At 42.5% G+C, this 20,196-nt stretch overlaps 1 protein-coding gene across 1 annotated transcript in view; it reads right to left on the bottom strand.

The window, feature by feature from the left end:
* The window catches only part of CPLX1 (complexin 1), a 258,708-nt gene extending 238,832 nt beyond the window's left edge, over positions 1-19,876 (bottom strand). The window contains exon 1 of the mRNA XM_019555142.1: positions 19,638-19,876. Within this exon, the coding sequence (XP_019410687.1) occupies positions 19,638-19,668 (31 nt within the window). The 5' untranslated portion in view covers positions 19,669-19,876. The remainder of the gene's footprint in view (positions 1-19,637) is intronic.
* Positions 19,877-20,196: the final 320 nt, after the last annotated feature.

Here is a 20,196-nt window from a genome sequence, read left to right as displayed (position 1 = left end):
TGAACACCTTCAAGAGTAAATTGGATGCTTATCTTGCTGGGATCCTATGACCCCAGCTGACTTCCTGCCCTTTGGGCAGGGGGCTGGACTTGATGATCTCCCGAGGTCCCTTCCAGCCCTAATGTCTATGAAATTACCTCTGCAGTAAAGCATTGCTGACTACATGCACACCAGAATTAGTAAATTAATTAACTCTGCTGTAAGATGCTACTGTTGGGGAACAGTACTACCTTACAGCAAAGTTATTTACTATACTGAAAGCACATGTGGATGATGATGGGGACCACAGCAGATCAAGCTGGGGCACAGCAGCTTAGGGCTGGCAGCACGGGCACCCTTGTCCCATCCAGCTCCTCTGCCACCCCATCCAGCTCCTCTGCCATGTGATACTGCCACCCAGAACCTGGAGGCTGACACCCCTACCCTCCACAAGACTGCTGCTAGCCCAGGGCTGTTCTAACCCAGCTCAAACTGTTGTGGTCCTGGGCACACATGAAGACACTGTTTACTGAGGCACACTAATTGCATGTATAGATGTGCCAGTGAAAAATACACCCTTCTAGCACCACAAGAAATAAGTTTGCAGCCATTCAAGCATTTTTCACAGAAAATGAATAGTGGTTCTTCAAAGAATATTAGTTGTTTATAACAGCAACTTTGTGGTGGCACAACCATTTCCAGCACCACATATAACACTTGTCCAGTTGTGCAGAGCCCCACAGGGTATGTCTCCATCTACCAACATCCCATGAGAATGTGCTCCTCTTTCCTTCACCCCCCCCCCCACTATAACTCCAGGGAGTCTGTCTGGCACCCTGAACTCAACTGCCCCAGAGAGATGAACCTAGACTCACACTGTCATACTGTCACACTGCTCAGCCTTAACTTTATTTGTGAACAAGATAAAAGTCCTCCCAGCCAAGAAACAGCAGGAATCTACCTCCCAGACTTTCCTGCCATACAAAATATCTATTTCTCTAAGGTCAACATCTCTGGCATTATCTGCAAACCAGGCTGCAGGAAAGGCAGGAAGCAGGGCACTGTTTCTGTCCAGTTTTGAACTGAGGACCTTTTCTGAAGCAAATATAATTGTCATTATACTACAGAACCCAACAAGTCACTAAAGAAACAAAGGGCACCAAACAGGGACACATAGGTGGTTGAGGTTGTGTCAAGGTCCTTTCTTTTACAAGTGGCAGATATGATGGTCAGGGTGAAGCTGAGATTCCTTGGTGCCTTCCCTGAAGTGGAGGCAATATTATCACCCTGTGAGGCTGTAGAGCACCCAGGAGGTCTGAGTGTGCTTGGTGTGGAGACTGGCTGCTGTAACTCATAAATGCCACAGTTGAGACAAATCAGAGCCTCTGCTGCCACCCTCATGAGGTGGAGCCAATGTAGGAGGCCTTTGCCAGTTGCTGACAGGTTGATGAGGTGGGTGAATCACAATGCCAACACCTGCTGCACAGTCATGGACACTTCTTGCACCCTCTTCCCCACTGTAGACTTGCCTATGCCAAACATGTTGGCAGACTGGAGGCCATAAGGCCAGGGCCTGTGTCCACACGGTCATACATGGTACCATGCACCAGCCTGCACAGGAACTGAATGAGCTCTTTGAAAAAAGCAGTGGCAGGTTATGGATCTATAAAGACAGGAATATAACACACACTGGATCTTCTGCACAGGACTTAGATATTTTCTGCATTTATTTCCTTGAACTCCCCACAATTTCAATAATTTGTTCCTTTATTTTGTCACAATTTGTCCTTTGCCAAAAATAAATTTATTAATAAAATGCCTTCACTATAGAAATATTTTCCTTGTCCCTCCATTTATTTGAAAGTAAATCAACTCATGAATAAGGTTATTTTTTGTCCTCATAACTTTCCAAACAAAGTCTAAATTAGAATTATCTGGATTGGGAGCCACGAGGTGCATGGCCAGCAAGGCCCCATTGTGGGCTGGAAGTAAAAGTAATGAGCCTTTCTGGCAGCAGAAATTGAGAAGAGATGTGATTTGGCTCTGCACTCATAGTGTAGGGGGTGGGAGGGGAGGAGTCCCCAGTGGGTCCAGTTCCCCAGGAGATCAACCAATCTGTGCTTTCCTCTGCATTTAGCTGTCCTTAGGGGGCCTCTGCCAAAGCATGCTGGGATCTCTTCCCACTAGCCCCCTCACTGCAGAATCAAGGATCCAAGCCTCCTCTTAAAACTGTGCATAGGATTTTGTGGCAACAGGAATAAATCATGAGGGTATAAATGCAGTTGTAACTCCACTGACTTCAACTATTAAAAGTGAGAACAAAACTGAGCAGAATATGGTTAATGATACAGTTTAATAGCATTAACCTTGCATTCGATATCCCATTAGCACTTTACACAAGCCCAATCAGCAGCACACCTTGCCTAGTAACCCTGAGTGAGCCCTCTGCAATTGCGCCAACTCAAGAAGTGATGATTTCTCTGCTTTGGTCTCAGTCCTAGTAAACATCTTGATCAAGATATCTGCAAGTATCAGAAAGGAGGTACATATGAGTAGGAAAAATGAAGAGATGCAAGAAGCAAAAAGAAGATTCAGCTGAGTAGTGTGACTTTAGGCAAAATGAATAAAAACAGCATACTGTCCCCTTGCCCATCTGTACTCACCGTAACGAGGAGCCATCATACAAAGTAGAACTTGACATTTCAATGAAATGCAGAAGCTGGCTTTGGTCATACTGAGTTGCATTAATACCACATTAATAAAATGTCAAGGAGATTCACTCAGACACCCAGCTGTGCATCCTAAGAGGTGCATGTTTCAAGGAGCACAGCAAAAAAAAAAAGTCCTAAATACAATCAAACAGGGCAACCAAGTGAAAAGTTCAAGTAGTGCACATTGATAACAGTAGGTAATCATGAGGTGTTCTAAATGTGGAAAACCATATAGTCATTTGTTGCCAAAGTAACAGCAAACAGATGTGTGGCCATGACAAAAGGTAGTAATAAACATGCTACTTTAATGTGGCAGAGTGTGAGCAGCTGGAGCTGCCAACACTCTCCCACCATGCCAGGCAGGCACTCTCAGGGATTGAGTCACTAGGTCTTGTGCACCTTGGGAATTCCTGTGTAGGATCAGATCCCTCACGCCTGCAAACACCTACCCAGCTTTCCCCTTCTCCACACCCCACCCTCAGCAATCTCTGGGGTATTTCTCTGCAACTGGGGAAAGTGGGGGGTTCCCCATTTCCAGAGACTCACCACAGAGATTGCTGAGGGCACATCACTGCATGCAGAAAAAGCTGGGACACTCTGGTTAGGTCCCAGGACAGAAACTGCCAATTAGCTCATTGATGGCCCCAGCCCCAGGACCACCCATCAGCTGACCAGTAGCCTAAAGTCCAAGACTGCACCACAGTGTCCCAGCTTTCCCCACTTCAGGAGTCAGATCTGGGAACCCTGGAGATTGCCATGACCACATCCCTGAAAGGAGAGAACATGTTGCCTGTTGTCCTAGAAGATCCATGGCTGGGACAATGGGCAAGGTGTGTTTCACACAACAATACGTAACAGTTTCACATGTGGTGATGCCTAAGAGAGCCATTAGAAGAAAACCACATTTACAAGGGTAGAATTCCCTGGCATGAAAGTCAGACAAGATGATAACATTGGCTCCTTCTGGCCCTACAATCTTTCTTACCAATCAGTCTCTGAAGCACATTACACTTCAATGGCTTTGTTAAAAGGAACAATACTTCTGGCTGAGTTTTTCAAAGGGCCTTAGAAGTGGGAGGTGGACAGCTCCCTTGGAAGTCAGTGTTCCTTGTGTTTGGTTCCTCTGCCATCCATTAGAAGATCAAGCCTGTCACTGACAGTATGGCAGATAGTAGTTCGCAGGTATTGCTCACAGAATAGGATCCATCCCCACTTAGCCAGACTCTCTGAAGCAGTTTGGGATTCAGCCAAACAAGCAGTTGTTTTGGTGTTTCAGTGGTTCAGCAAAGTTCGCTGGTAGAAAAGGGAGGAATGTTTTGGAATTTTAGTCTAAAAAATAAAGAAATTCACAGGGTTTCTCTTACCAACCAAGTGTACTTGGTCTGTAAATACAGGAACCAGTAGGTGACCAAAGTTGTACAATTCAAATAGCATCACTTTTTGCACTCTTCAGAAAGTTCCAGTGACTTGGAAAGAATAACCTTCTAAAATAAGCAGGGAATGCCCTCCACTGAGTCCAGCTGGAATTCAGCTTCCTAGCTTTTTTAAATAGATTTGGATTCTGGCTTGACTACCAGCATGGGGGGCATTCTTTTTGATCAGTAGCCCATTTAGTTAATAGTTCTGTGTTTAAGTTCCCTTCCATACCTTTTAATACTGAAAATGTGTTCTTAGACAGTTTTTGACCCTGTACTGGTTTCAGAAAATGAAATAAGGTGGAGATTTTCAACCTGAACACATTGATCTACCTCCAGTGAAACAATGGAGCTGCAGTGGATTATGCCTCTTGCAGATCTTGCCCTTAAGGCTCAAACCGTGGCATTTAAAACCAAAACTAAGAAAGATTTTCTCAAAGAGCCGAATCCTACCTGAAAAGACAAAGAGATAAACCAAAATTCAGATGCTTGAGCACTGGTTGACCAGTTGATTTATTAGCCCATTTCTACTAAAGAGTTGTCTCACCTTCAGCCTGCAACTTTCCAGAGGAGTTTTAGTCATTCACTTGGCAAAATCCAGTTAGATGACTTATTTGCCCTTGTGATGTCTTTGGTGATGTATTATGGCACAAATGCAGGTGCAAGAAATTTTAAATAATACACCAATATCAATATGATGTATGAATTAACTTCATATAAAATATGAACCAAGGTGTTATTACAATTGCATAGTAGCTTTGGCTTTCCTTGGATTCAATGCTCATTTTACCTTTTTTTATAAATTACTTCATTATCTTTTACATCCTAACATGAAATGCATACATTTCTTTGAACTACTTTTGCATTCCTTAATGTTAGCAAAGGTTATTGTGAAGGATCCACCACCCAGGAGTTATTAAAATGAAGCCTTTCTCTTAATCCCTACTATAAGTTCCATTTAACTAACAAGGCAAAAAAGTAAATGACTTTATCAAATCAAGGCTGTTACATCTGTTTCATTCCCACGTTGTAGCACAACTATGCATAATTGAGTTGCAGCTTAATCAACTAAGTGGACTACCCCTTGAGGAAAAGAAAAAAAATCCTAGATTGTTCTCCTAAGAGCAGCAAAAGAGATGACAGCTTAACTCTGAAGTGTCAATGCTGCAGTCAGGGAATATTTAAAATCTTATGTAAGCACCATCTCAGCATCTTGTCCTCAGTAATCTGTCCAAAGTCAAAGAAATTTTAAGTGACACCTAATTTGGAAATTATTGTCATCCCTACAGAAGGGCAAATATCATGGAAATATTTAAGGGGACCTTCCAGTTTATTCATTGCCAGTTTATACCCATTATTTTTTGTCTCAGTGTTGTCCTTTAGCTTAAAAAACTCTTTGCCCCCCTCTTCTGTTTATCCCTGACATATTTATAGAAAGTAATCAAATCCCCTCTCAACCTCTTTTCTCATCATCACTGTAATTATGAGTTTTCTCTTTCACACTTCTTTTGATTTGTAGCTATGCATTTTTGACACTGAAATGTAATTATGATCTCTGTATTGTGTATTACAAAAAAACTAAGAGCTAAAAATGAAGCATAAAAAGAAGAAAGGATAAAATTTAAAAAATGCATGAAACAGTACTGTATTAACAAACCTAGTCTGTTATGACCTTTTAAATATATTGAAGCATTGTTTCATTTGCAGTTAAAGCCATCAAATGATGGTTTTGTTTTGGGTCAAGCCAAAATACATTTTTTTCAGGGAACCAAAAAGTAAAAAATAAATTAATGTTGTTATTTTGTTATATTTCTAAAATATTTTGAAAAGAAAATGTCAAACAAGGAAATTTTACTGATTTTTTTCCAATTAGTACATCAAAATGCTTTATTTTGAAAATGTTAAAGTTAAACACGTTTATTATTTTCAAAGTGGAGTGAACAAAGTGGAGTAACACAAAATTGTAAAATGTCTTGGTACTACCAAATCTGAATTCTTCACTAAAACAGATGTGGCCGAAAAATGATGCCTGTTCTACCCACCGCATTATTGCAGTGACTCAGATGCCACCTAGTGAGGACTTCAGGAACTGCAGTCCCTTGGAAAATGGAAGGAGGAGACTGCTTGAGCAGAGGAGGTCTGGGGAAGGGGTTTAGACAGAAATTTCTAGAATTGCTATAGGATTGGTTGAGAACCAGAGAGATTGGCAGGAAGTCGTCTCCTGGAAGGATACTGGCTTAAGGTAAACGGACTGGCACAAAGGACAAGAACATGTTAGGCCCAGTGCTGTTCCCAAAGACAGAAGGAATTATATCAAGTCTTCTGCAACAGCTAAGGTCATAACAATCAACAGGACTGCAGTAATAGAACATCACATAGTCTCTTGCTTTTAGAGGTTTTCTTTGGGGAGCAATGACACTTGTAAACCTAACTGCACTATAAAATAAGTTCCTGCAACAGATTAAACCATAGCTAGGCAGGATTGTTTTTCCCCTACGAAATGTTTCAGGTTTTTGATGAAAAATTGAAAATCTAAAAATCACTGTTTCCAATTTTCAATGAAAATCAGTGTATTTCGCAACAGTTTTTCATTAAAAAAATCATTTTTCAAAGAAAATATTTTGACAAACATAAATGTTCATTTAAAAACTTTTCCCAGCTCTAATTAAAATACACATTTTATATAATTCAATGAAAAACCTAATATCGGTTCAGGGATAAAATTTTAGGGCTGCAAGTGTAATTTCCCACAACATACTGGCCAGAGCAACTGTTCAGGTACGCATGAAGACACGATCTACTCTCTACAATGGATGAAGTAATTCATTCCCTTCTTTGTAAAGGAAGAGCAATTAGGATTTTCTCTCTGAAACATGTCACTTTTCTGCTCTGTACTTGGGGTAATGGAGCTGCACCCTGCTTTTATCCTAGAAGCCCTGCAGTTACAGACTAGCTCAGTGTATAAATGACCTTCCAAGGACACTGAAAGAATTTGTGCCATGCCTTGGATGAAAAGCTAGATCACCCCCAAATGCATCCCAGTCCTTAGTCCTTCCTCTTATGCCACCCAGCTACAGCCCTCCAGGAAAAAAAAAGGGATAAAAAAGATTGATATGACAGATAGAGATGGAGAAATGAAGCCTAGCTACCTACCTACCTATTCATCAGTCCAAATGTGCTTTTTATTCTATATCATAATTTGCCATCTGCTTTCCTATTTTTCCTTCCATTCACCTAGACTATAGAGTTATCAAAATAAATTTATCAACTCACTCACCAAAGAATATTTTGTTTGTCTTATAATATACTTTCTTAAATGATATTTCTCGGTACTTTGAATTGTAAACTTATGTTGGTGCTGCATATTTGACGTTGCTTCAAGGTCACCACAACCACAAATAAGCTACAGCATTCAAGTCATGCTGAAAATTCATGATAAGTAGATGGTAAGCAGTTTCATTTTTATAGGTAATGGCAAATTCAAATTGCAATAAGATGTACATCAAAAGTCAGCCGATTTAATTTATTTTGTTTGTATTAATGTGTTTCTGCAATGACTGAGCCAACCGGTTTGAAATTAGCTAATTTAACATTGCAGAATAAATCAATTGAGGCTGATCTTATTGTATTGTACAGTGTGATGATCTGTTTTTCCCAAGGAGAAAGATTCAGCTTCCTCTAAATATCACATTTCCAAAACATCCTGGGATTCCTGTGCATTAGTAAGATCCCCAGTAAGTTCTACCACTGCTATTAATACCACTATTTAATCCATTAGTAAAAAGAAGTGAGCATCAGATAAAACTCTACGGGGAATATGCAGGATTTAATAGGATGTTTTACATCCTATACAAGGTCTCAGTGCAGAAAAAAAGCAGGAATAAGCAAGCCAGCACAATCAAGAGGCAAGTAAAATAATAGGTTTCTAACAATATGTTGTTTAAGTTCCGCAAGTATTTAAGGACCTTTCTAAATCTAAGCATGTAAGCAATCCCAGTGAAGCTAATAGGACTACTTACCTTCTTATAGTAACAGAAGTTTATCCAGCACCCTCTGTAGTCAAAATATTCCCATGAACTTCCATGGGCACTAATCAGGCTCTAAGGGTTTGATCCCCTGCTTGTTTATGTCCAAGGAAAAACTCCTATTGACTATGGAGGCTAGGATCAATCCTGAAAGAAGGAGCTAGTCTCAATTTGCTAAGGCAGAGGGAAACTTCCCACCTGCAGAGCTGTGTCATCAAGCCTGCAGGGCTCCTGGAGGGACCAGGATTTTGGCAGTGGAGCAAGCAGCAGTGATGTTAACCCCCAGAGCTCCATGAGCGAACTAAGGAAACTGTGTGGGTTACTGCCACTACTGCTTGCCATGCTGCTAAAATTCAAGGTACAGATCTCCATTGGGGACTCATTTTAGTGATGCTATTGCTCCCCCTGCCACCAAAATCCTGGGTACAGATCCCGTTTGGTAACTTAATTGCTGGTAGGGCAAGCAACAGCAATGTTAACCTATATGGCTCCCTGAGCCAAAAGAATGGGTCAGGGAGAATACTACTGCCACTTGCCCTGTTGCCATGGTCTAAATATGTTAGACACCCCTGGGCTAGGTTGTTACAGATAAGTTTAAGATCTACATTTCAAACACCTGAGAACTGACTGCATCCATGGTTTAGATTCTAAGGACTGTGGCCACTTGCACAACTCAAGAGCCTGATTTAGATGACTAATTCCTATTTCATTTAGGGAATGGTGTTTCATCTAGTGGATTGCTTGAGGACAACCGTAGGAATTAGGTATGTAATGTCAATTCATTTTTTACATAAAAGCCATCAAACTGTATCATAATGTGAAAATATTGATACCTATATCGTAGATACGGACTTGACAGCAACAGGGCAACTTAAAATGCTACGTGAAATGTACTGATTGCATCCCTTTCAGCTCTCTAGACCAGGAGTGTTCAACACCAAGCCTGTAGGCCAAATCTGGCCCATGAAGTTATGTTTTCCAGCCTGCAGGGCTCCTCACAGGTCCAAAAGTTTGGTGGTGGGACAAATTGCCAGGGCAATTGCCTGCTGTCAAATTGCCAGAGCCCCACGGCCAGAGAGCAAAGCTCTGCCCTCTGTATTGAGTGTGCAGGGCCAACTGGGGTAGCATGGAGCAATGTAGAACTGAGCAGGGCCAACTGGGCCAGAGCAAGGCAGAGCTGAGCAGGACAGTGCAGAGTGGCATAAGGTGAAGCAGGACCAGGCAGATCACCCTCCTGACAAGCAGAGAGCCCAATTCAGCCCACAGACTGGCCTCACACAACTTACCTGGCTTGCAGGGCTGAAAGACTGAGCATCGCAGCTCTAATTTGACTTTTCCCTGGGACAAAATCTAGGAGTACAGGCAGGTGTTACATTTCTAGTGGGAGAGATGACACTCTCCCACTAGAAACTGGAAGCATATTGGGAGTTCACACAGTTTCTCCCACAGAAAAATGCTAATTCTGAGAGAAAGATCTTTTTTTTCCAACATGGAAGATCTCTCCTCTGGGAGACTTTCTGCTGCAGAAATGAATGCCTGTACACTCTTCCCACTTAACTCCTCCCTGGCATTGGGAGTAATCCAGCACAGGGAAATGCTCCCAGCTCCTTCTCTAGACTAGGATGACCATGGTCAGGGGAAGGCATGGGAATCACCTGTTTCTAGGCTCCTCTCAGTCCCCAAAATGGGTGGAGCAGCAGGCCAAGATTCCCAGTACCTTCCCTAATCCAGGGTAACCCCAGTCTGGGGAACACACACAGAGCAGTGGCAGCTCTACTCCTGTGATCAGGGTACAGGGGAGAAAGGGTGGCTGGAGGCTAGACTTACTGTAAGCTTTCTCTCTTGGGAAGATTTCCCAAAAATTTCCAGTACTAGGAATAAATGTCTGATTATGGTCCAAGATACCAAAGCCTGTGACAGTCCTGAACTGAAACCCTATTTTGAGAAATCACCCAGCCACAGAACTGTTTCCTTCTCTCAGTAAATGTGGAATTACCCATCCTATCACTCATATTCCCACGCTATCAAGTAATTGTTACTTGAATCCTGCAACTGATAGGATTTACCTGCAACCATGATGGTTCTTTGTTTGGTGAATATCCTGCCATGATAATGGATATTTATTCCATTGCTTTGTAGATCATGCTGTGAGAGAAGGAAGACTCCTAATTTCCTGATGGGCAAAGCACTGACACGAAGCTTTTGCAGATCCTGCACTCTGTTTTCTGTATGTCCTTTCACAGATTCTGATGAAGTGAGCTATATACGGCTCATGCAAGTTTGAGTTATGTGTGTGCATATGTGTTTGCATGCATATATATGTATATGTATGTGTGCATATACATACATAAATACATATTATATACACATACACACACAAGTGAATTGCCTGTCAAGAATGACGGGAGGGGGGAGGATGGAGTGGGGGAAGCTCACTAACCCTAACACCCTCTCCCCACTGCACTGCCACTGCTTCCCTGGAACAGGCAAGGAGCGGGGCAAAGGGAAGCTTGCCCCGCCATCCCCTCCTCCCCACTCTTCCCACCCCATGCCACTGCCACCTTCAAGGAGCAGGGCCAGGGGGGTTGGGGGCTAGCAGCCCTGGCCTCCCCCCCGCTCCATCCCTTCCATCATGGTGGCGCTCCACTGCACTGCCGGCACCTCCTATCCATAATGCTCTTGGAGTACTCTGATTGGTTGTTTTAGTAACCAATCAAAGTACTCCAAGAGGGTTATGGACAGACAGATGGACTAAGCTCTTTATTATATTGGAATATCTATCTATCTATAGTATCTGTATCTGTACAGTATCTGTATAGTATCTATACCTATATCTATAGTATCTATACCTATATCTATCTCTACTTTGGTTAGCCTATAAGGTGCAAATCTACCCTGTCTTCTATATGAACATTTTGGCTCATACTGAGACATCACAACTATTCTCCTTGAGCTCTGTAGAACAGGGTAGTGATAATTGAGGGACCTGGCTTTACACATGGCATACCAGTACATATTCAGGCCCTAATACATCAAGATATGGATAGTCCTACTGACTTCATATGCAGTTCACCTCCTCTGTCAATTGGTGGGGAGGGAGGCCTGGGGGTTAAAGCTGCACAGAGTCCCAAAGACTTCTATAAGGCACTGAAAGGATGTGCTAGCAAATCCTGCAGCAGGACCAGAGTTGTATTGTTTACCAGGCTCATTTTCAGTCCCACACTCTGCTACAATTTACACCAATATCTAGGCGGTTGGTCATTCTGAAATAACATAACAGTGTTTTGTCTGAAAAGCTGTTGGCCAGGGATGAACTTTAATGAAAAAGAACAGTGACCTATTGCAAAATAATTGAAAGCTTCCAAAAAAATATTGTTGCTCTCTGATTTTCAAATACCAACAGAAATTCTGTTTTTTATTATATAGTTATTTAAATGGCCATTTCTAAATGAAGCAATTGTTGTGTCTCAAATTTCTTGTACCCTAGAAGCAAACCATTTCTTTTGCAGATTGGCAAGTTTCAATGTTTTTTATTATAAATATAGGTGCATCATGAAAGACATTGGCCACATAATGGAATCAATCATAAATCAGCTCTTTGTAGTATATTACTACCATCAGCAGAGCCAAACTGGCACATCTGTGACATGACTGGATAAACTCTAAGGCCCCCTCTGCATGTCATAGGTATTATGCAATTAACTGTTTAATTGTGCAATTACCTTAAGATCAGTTATCTGATACAATGGATTTATATAGGATGGTTTAGGGATGATCCTGCTTCAGGCAGGAGGATAGATTAGGTGACCTTTGGAGGGTTTCTCCAGCCCTACTTCTCTATGATTCTCTATGATTCCATATTCCCTATCTAAGCCATCCTATACAAACCCACTGTCTAACCTCTTAGCAAAACTATACAATCAACCCTTATACAACACAAGACATAATAACCTTATCTGCCACAGGTCAAGCAGGGGGACACAAGGTGGCCAATGCCCTACTGCTGAAAAGATTATTAAAATACACCCTAGAGATTCCAGGAATAGGACCATGGCCTCCAGCCCCTGTCTACAGAGGAAAGCAAACCCCCCTGCAGAGCATAGCAATGCAACCATCAGGTAAAATTCCTTCCTAACCCCAAATACGGTGATCAGTTTGACCCTGAGCAGAGGGACAAGACCTTCTAGCTGACAAACTCTGGGTTGAAGTCCCAACAGGAGCACTGGCACGCCCCAGTTAAAATCTCCAGGATTGGCTACAGTCAACAGCCAATGCCTCTGAGAAAGACTAAAAAAACCACCCCTTACATATGTATCAGCAGAGAGGGAAATTCCCTCCCAGCCTCATGTGGCAACCAGACCAACTGTCTGCAGTCACAAATGTATTTGGTCATTTAGCCCATTTTTCACTGCATAGCTTGTTTGCAACCAGACATTGATGTTTACAGATTTGTTTCCTATTCATTAGGCCTTTGATCCCTTCAGCTACTCAGCACAGATGACCCCTTAAGCCAGCTGGAGTCCACTGGCTCTCCTCGTTGTGAGAAACTGATGACAAAGACTTTCTGCAGAAGATGAGCCTCCATGTTGCATGCAAATGAAAGGAAGTATTTTCATTAATCTTCAGCTGTGGAGAAAACTAAGAAGGCTAAGGCATGTTTTGAGATATAGCTGGCAAGGGACATAAAAGACAATAAAAAAGGATTCTACAAGTATGTCAAAAGTAAGAGGAAGACCACAGATCCCTTATGGAATGCAGAAAGCGATCTAGTTATGGATGATATAGAGCAGGGGTTGTCAACCAGGAGTATGCGTGGCCCTGGGGGTACTTGGGAAGGCACAGAGATGTGGGGGCACTTCCAGTTCTGCTGCCAGCACTTCTGGTTTCTCCACTGCATGAGGGGGACCTCCCCCTGCCCACACACTCATTGATTGGCAGAGGGACTCCCTGCTCCTCAACTGGCTGCTGGGGATATACCAACCAAAAAAAGTTGAAAACCCCTAATATAGAGCAAATTAAAATATTAATGCGTTTTTTACTTTAGTCTTCACAAATAGGGTCAACTACCAGACAATGAGAGCAGTTGGCAGCAAAGACAGGAAAGGAAACAGTCTAAAGTAGCGAAAGAACAAGTTAAGGATTACTCAGAGAAGCTAAATACTTTCAGGTCCACGGGGCTAGATGGAATACACTATAGAGTCCTCAAGGAATTGACTGAGGTAATTTCAAAGTCATTGACTATCCTCTTTGAGAATTTGTGGAGGGTTTTAAGGACCCAAATGACTGGAAAAGGGCAAATATAGTGCCCATTTTTAAGAATTAGAGAAAGGATTATCAGGAGAATTGCAGACTAGTCAATCTGATGTCAATACCTAGAAAGATCATTCTAAAGCAGTATTCCCAACCTTTTTATGCCACAACCTGCTTCTGGGTGCGGCAGCGTGTGGCAGCGGCCCGGGGCAGAAGAGCTCCCAGCACAGGGCACAGCTCATCTTTTGTGTGCAGTGCCACCGGCATTGCCCCTGTGACCCTCATTTGGGTCGTGACCTGAGGCTGGGAACTGCTGTTCTAAAGGAAACTATGGTGAAGCAAGTAGAGGAGAACAGGGTGATCAGGTACAACCAGCACTGATTCAACAAGACCAAGTAATGCTTGATCTCCTTCTACAATATGGTGACAGTCAGTTTTTGTTGCTGGAGGGGAGAGTAATGGATGTGACATACCATGCCTAAATTAGAAGTGTGGGGGCCAACCTTTCTGTTCAGCATGCCACAAATTAGCCCCATACACTCCCTAAGTGTCACTCTGGTCCCTTTCCCTGTTCCAATCTGCTATTCAACTCTCTGCCCCAAGCCCTGTGCTCCCTGACTCTGTGCTCCTTGCCAGGGGAGGGATCTTGTCCAGCTCCTTTTTGTTCATTCTTTTGCCCCCATGACTCTTGCATTGTTGCAGCTTCAACAGGTGGGTGGTGGGCACCCCACACTCCCAGCTAGTCTTTAGCTTCATGGTTAGGGCACTTTCCTGAAAAGTGGGACATGTGGTTTGAGTCCCCTCAGGCTAAGGGAAAGCTTGACTCCAGATCTCCCATTTCCTAGACACATGTTTTAACTACTAGGTCAAAAAGTAAACAGTAGCAGCACGCCTACCCTCAAAAGCAGGACAAAATAGTAGAGAGTGCAGGCTTTGGAGAGCAGTGGGTATTTATATCTACCCCTATACTTACTGTTTCCTACTGGCTATCACTAGGTGCCTGCAGATTTTTTGGATTGCCCTTTAGTCTGGATGGTGCACTGAGGCACCCAGACTTTACTGTTTCTATTAGGAAACTGGGTCTAACCAAAGCTGTTATTCTCTTTCTGAACAGCTAAGCATTAAAATAAGGCAAAGCCTTGAGCACACCACTTGGCTTGGGATGCTCTCAGAAAATGGAAGAGGAATGATTTATGGAAGTAAGAGGTATCAGGCCTGCAGCCTTAGAAGGCTCATTCTTTCTTGGTTAAGGTGAGTTGCATAGACTTTGTTTAAGATATCAGTGACAGAGGTACTGAGCTATCTGTGTATTCTACAGTAGGTCAGATTTAAAATTTCATTTGTCCCATCACATTCTCAGATTCACAGAAAACTTAAGTATAGCATGCTAGATCCCTCTCTGAGCTACTTCATTGTCTGTATGCTAGAGCTCTTATTAGGGCTTTTGCACAGTGAAAACCTATAGGGCTTTTGCACAGTGAAAACCTGTATTCTGGCTGATCTACTATAATTGTGTTGTTTTGGGGTTCTGAGGCTGGGATTGCCAAAGAGTTGCTCTCAGTCGTGCTGTACTGATGAGGTACAGCACAGCTGTATTTGCTGAGTCTGTCAAGTATAAAAGTGTAATTTACTGGTCTCCAGGTTTCTGTTCTTTCTCACCATTTGCCACTATTATTTGTACAAAGGAGTAACTGCACTATATATGTGTGTACTCATGTGGCTCTAGTCAGGTCCCTGTATAAGCCTCTGTGTCAGGGCTCTGGCCATAGGTGTGGGAGAAATACCATGCTGTTCTTGTTTTTAAACGTCTCATATGGGACAGTATTTTTATATAACACAGCACCTGCAAAGGTCTTAATGAATTGGTTTCCCTTTTTCTACCAACCATCACTACAATACTGCAAGGGTAAGATGGAACAGTCTCTGTAGCAAGGCTCTGAGAAAAATGTCAATGGGTCTCATCGTCTCTACCGTGTTAATTAAGCAGTGTTTAGGCAGTGTTTGACACACTGTTTTATTGGCTATTAGTGCACACTATCAGCAAGCACAGTAGCTCTGGAAGAAGACAGATCCATGATAAAGAGAGACTTTAGGGCCTGTGCAGATGTCAAGGGTCAGTCCTTGTGTAGGTTCCAGCACTATTGCTTCATTGTCACCAGCTGGTACTAAAAGTGATAGCAGAGAATGGTTATCTAATGCAAATACACAGGAGTCTAAGCGCCAACAGATTGGGTGGTAAAAGGTGTTTTCTATTTCTGCATTCACCTCAGAATACAATTTCCCTCCAAAACTAATTGTTTAGGCATAAAAATTTCTCTCTCATGAGTCAGAGAAAACCAATCACGCTTTAGTTTCTAATTTACCAGACCTACCACAGATAATTGTCTTCACTAGGCAATCAACTCTAATAAGAATCAATCCATACCCCTGAACACCTTCCAGCCTTGTGTTAGTCTGATTGGAAACATCCATAGGGCAAATGTGAATTGCCTGTCAAGATACTTTACAGCGGTGATCTCCAAAGTGGGGTATGCACACCCCAAGGGGTGCGCAAGATGATTCATTGGGGTGTGGGAAGAACATATTAGAACTTCTATTTATATTTATATAAATATACATATAATGGGGGCGCGTGCTCAAAATTTTTTTACTGATAGGGGTGCGCAATCAAAAAAGCTTAGAGACCACTGCTTTAGAGCCAGATGAAATGTCTTCAGGTACCAATTCAAAGTCTTGGTCCTAGCTCCCACAAAAATGTTAGGATAAATATTGCAATTTATTATTTTAATCCAAACCAGCCTGTTCAATGTGAAAACGCACCAGGAAGAGAGAGGGAGTAGAGAACGCTGAGAGGTTCTCTTTATTCTTTGTTTCAACCTTTCTATCAACAAGGGGTCCTATTTCCAAAGGCCAAAAAGCCTCTGAGATCTGTCCAGATTGGCACTATTCATAGACATAAGGCTTTTCAGATTCACACCACACACTTGGTTAGAAGAATTCAGAGCCAGATCCTCAGCTGGTGTATTTATCTCCACAGAGCTCTGGCCTCAATTCCAGTTGCACAGAGCGTTACAAAATCTGGCTGCAGGTGCTTCTTATTTGCAAATATTTTCTGTTGAACACAAGAGAAGAACATGCCATTTACATAGCAATCACATGAGAAAAGGCTGTCCTATTTACTTCTAGAAGTTCACAAAGGAATATTATCCTTCCAGATAAATGAAACTGGGAAAATGTCCCCAGGAAGTTGCAAAGTATTGGTTCCAATTTCCATGGTGGAGCACTGGCCTGGAAGAGGCTTCCTTAGCCATTGAACGGAGTCCCCCATGTTTGCAGGCAGATATTTTACCCAAACTGGACACTTCAAAGCCTCACATAACTACAAGGTTCAAAACCAAAAAAAGGTGACTCAAGCCTTGAATATGTAATTTTATGCAATAAAAAGAAGTTCTTGGATAGAGGAGAAGAATTCACGTTAAGGGGATATTAATCAGAATGCCAGAAAGACAAAGCGGTATAAGAAAAACGTATGAGTGACAATCCTGGGAAAAAGGCACTCTGTATCTCATTCAAGACACTTTCATTCTAATATAGTTGCCCTTCATGAGCTCCACCCTGCACCACTGAAACCAGTGAGAGTTTCCTCACTAATCTGAAAAGATTCACTGGCTGTTCACTGGGAATAGAATAGGTTGGCCCTTAATTATAAATAATCAACCTGAATATTTAGCATAAAACCTTTTCTGGAGACAAGGGCCAGGTCCTTGCAATATCCATTCACGTTTAAACATCAATTCTTATTTTTAAAATGCACAAGAAAACTGACACCAGGAAGCATTTCTGCTCTGCAAAATGATTTGCCTTTGGGGCCTCAGCATTATTCTTTCATTGTGCAGTATGTGAATATATATTAATTCATATACTATTAAAAGATCTGCAGCAAAGCATGTGGGTTCAATGCATAAGACAAATAAAATTAAAACATTCTGCCAGCTGTTTAGGCATAATGCATGTGTCAGTGCTGTTCAGTGATGAAAATGTTATGTTGAAACAGCTGGCTGAGTGATCCTGAGTTGTGATTTTATGTATCTGTAGTAATTCCACTTGGAAAAACTGAAACCCATTAACAGCGTTGGCTGTGGCACTTGGCTATCATTAATTAACATTTCTTGTTTTTTCCAACAGTGCTGCAGTTATTTCTCTTTATCTGGCAAATGGGAAAAATCTAGGCATGTGATGAGCGAGTCTATTAGGTATTAATCAGTCCCTGTAAGAGACAGAGTGAGTGATGCTGCATCCAACAGCAGTATGTCCTTGACACCTCAAAAATGTAAAAACCACAGACAGCCGACAATCTTAAAATACTGCTTTTTCAAATGCTAACATCATAATGCAAATATTGAGATTTGCACATAGCATTGTGTTGGGATTGATGCCAGGCTGGACTTTGATCCTTAGGTATTCCATGGGCAATCACTTCCTTCTAAGTAATTTAAAATCCAGAGTTATAGCTGTGCACCTCAATTGTTATGTATTAAGTACAATTCCACATCATAAAACATTTCATATTTTTTCTTCTGTATACCCTCCTTCCTCCAGCGAGGGAAAAATTATGCCACCTTTAATCAGTGTAAGTGGTCCAACAAGTCTGATTCTCCCACCCATAAATGCACTGCTGTGTACTGATTCTGTGAGTAATCCCATTAATTTCAATAGGATACTACTGATACTATGCAGCTTGAGTAAGCGTAGCAGAACTCAGTGAAATTCTTTCCCTTTTAAAGTGTGCATTGATTTTTAAATTAAGTATGGCAACACCCTGGTAAGAAAAATGCAAATCCCTGGCATCAACTATGTGCTTAGGTATGGTCTACCTAACCAGCAAGTGAAACCCATAAGAAATTAAAGTGAAGAAAAAGAAAATTAAAATGTAAGCTTTTTACCCTCAATGCAGAGTCAGGCATTTTATTGCTCTATTTTTTTCAATCTAAAATGGCTTCTTTATTGCATTTTATAGGTAAATACGGAATATTCTTAGAATGAAAAGCGACTCGTGGTAAAAATCTATCATCAGTTTAAACAGCAAATGATATCAATAACAAGTACAAAATAACTGCAGTAGATCCGATGACACTTATACTTTATCTAAAGGAAAAAAAGAACAGAAAAAAACCAAAAGGAATAAATCTAAAATGTACCGCTGACCTCCTATTAGGCCTTAATATCCCATGAACTTAACATACAGCCAGCAATATCAAATATGCGACTTGCGGCATTTCTGCTGAATCAGAATGGGTCACAGAGGCAGCATAATGCCAACAGAATGAGGGAATTCCTTTATTAATATCATGAGTGCTTTTATTTCATTTTGTTGTTTGGATTATATAATTAGACAGGTTTATTACAAGCAATAGGAGCTGCGTTTATGCAATGTGAAAGATCAGGCTCTAACAGCACACCTTTGGAAAAAGGTCTTTGGCTCAGATCAGTGGATCTCTGTGTTGCAGTAGTCCTAGAAACCTGACTAGTCTTGTGCGCAGTTTGAAATATCTGCACTGTTTGACTTTAAGTCAAAATTTGAACAGAGCTTCGTGCCTGTAATAGAATTCAGGGTGAGATCTCACATACTGAATTTTGCCACTTAGTTTGGCCTTACTCTGGATATGTAAAATCTGCTAATAGCAAGCAGATCTATTACTAGCACACCAGGTTGAAACAATCATAGTTGCTGAAGGCAGCATACTATTGTGAGCAACAAAGGCTGTTTTGTATGGGTGACCAGCTGCTAGAGATGGAAATGTGTCTGCTTGCCTGGGGCACCCAGGGTCATATGTATTATGGACCTGAGTCACAGTCCATTGAAGTCAGTGGAAAAATTCCCATTGACTTCAATCAGGTCCTAATGGGACTCCACTTCCTGCTGCCCCCTGGAGTTCAAACACAGTAAAGGTACTCCTTGCTGCTTTGCCAGATGTATGAGTGCCAGAATGTTTGGTATGTTGTGAAGACATTTGCAGGATGCATTCAAAAGAAAAGAAGTTGTAGCAGTGGGATGCAACACAATATTGCTCCATCTGCTCAGTGGCACAGCATTTGCGGTTCTCCAGTGAATTCTCCCATGTGATTTTAAAGGGCAAAATTCCCACCCGTGCATGCTGCGGACGCACGTGAAAAAGTGAGGGGACAGTGACGAAGTGACAGAGAGAACCCAAGCCCTTATCAGATCCACCGCATGGCATGCACAAAACTAGGCTTACCTCCTAAAGCTTGTTTCATGACAAAATCCATGGTGATGGCTTTAGATTCCTCCGCTCCTGTTCAAATCTCACATGCAAGATGAACAGAACCAAGTCCCGGGGTCGCCGCCTACAAGGAATGGGCAAGACACACACAAAAACAAAACAGACAGGGGTCTGTCTTTGGGATCGGCAGGTGGACAGCGTCTCTCTGTGTCTCTCTGGGCTGCCCTGGGGGGGCTTTCTAGGGGCTTGCTGTCCTCGTCTTCCAGGGCAGCTCAGCTGCCTGCTCAAGTTTTGCTCCGATGGGTAGCACCGCCCCCCAGCTCTGCAGTGAGGTGGGGAGGCGCTGGCTGGGCGGGAGTCCCGCACGCAGGAGCCAGGTGCTAGTCAAGGTGAGCGAGGTCGCGGTGGGAGCCGGTGGCCACGGGACAGGGGAGCCCCGCGGCGCTGCCCACACAGCCTGCTCGCCCCGCGGGGCTCCGCCGGGACTTGGCCGGCCGGGCAAGGGTTAACCCGGCACCGCTCCCGCGTTTCCGCAGCGGAGCTGAGGGGGCATTTCAAGGTGAGGTGCTCGGGC

The sequence above is a fragment of the Crocodylus porosus genome, unplaced genomic scaffold, assembly GCF_001723895.1.
Source record: "Crocodylus porosus isolate Cpor-Errol unplaced genomic scaffold, CroPor_comp1, whole genome shotgun sequence".
Taxonomy (NCBI): Eukaryota; Metazoa; Chordata; order Crocodylia; family Crocodylidae; genus Crocodylus; species Crocodylus porosus.
This window is presented reverse-complemented; position numbering and strand designations above follow the sequence as displayed.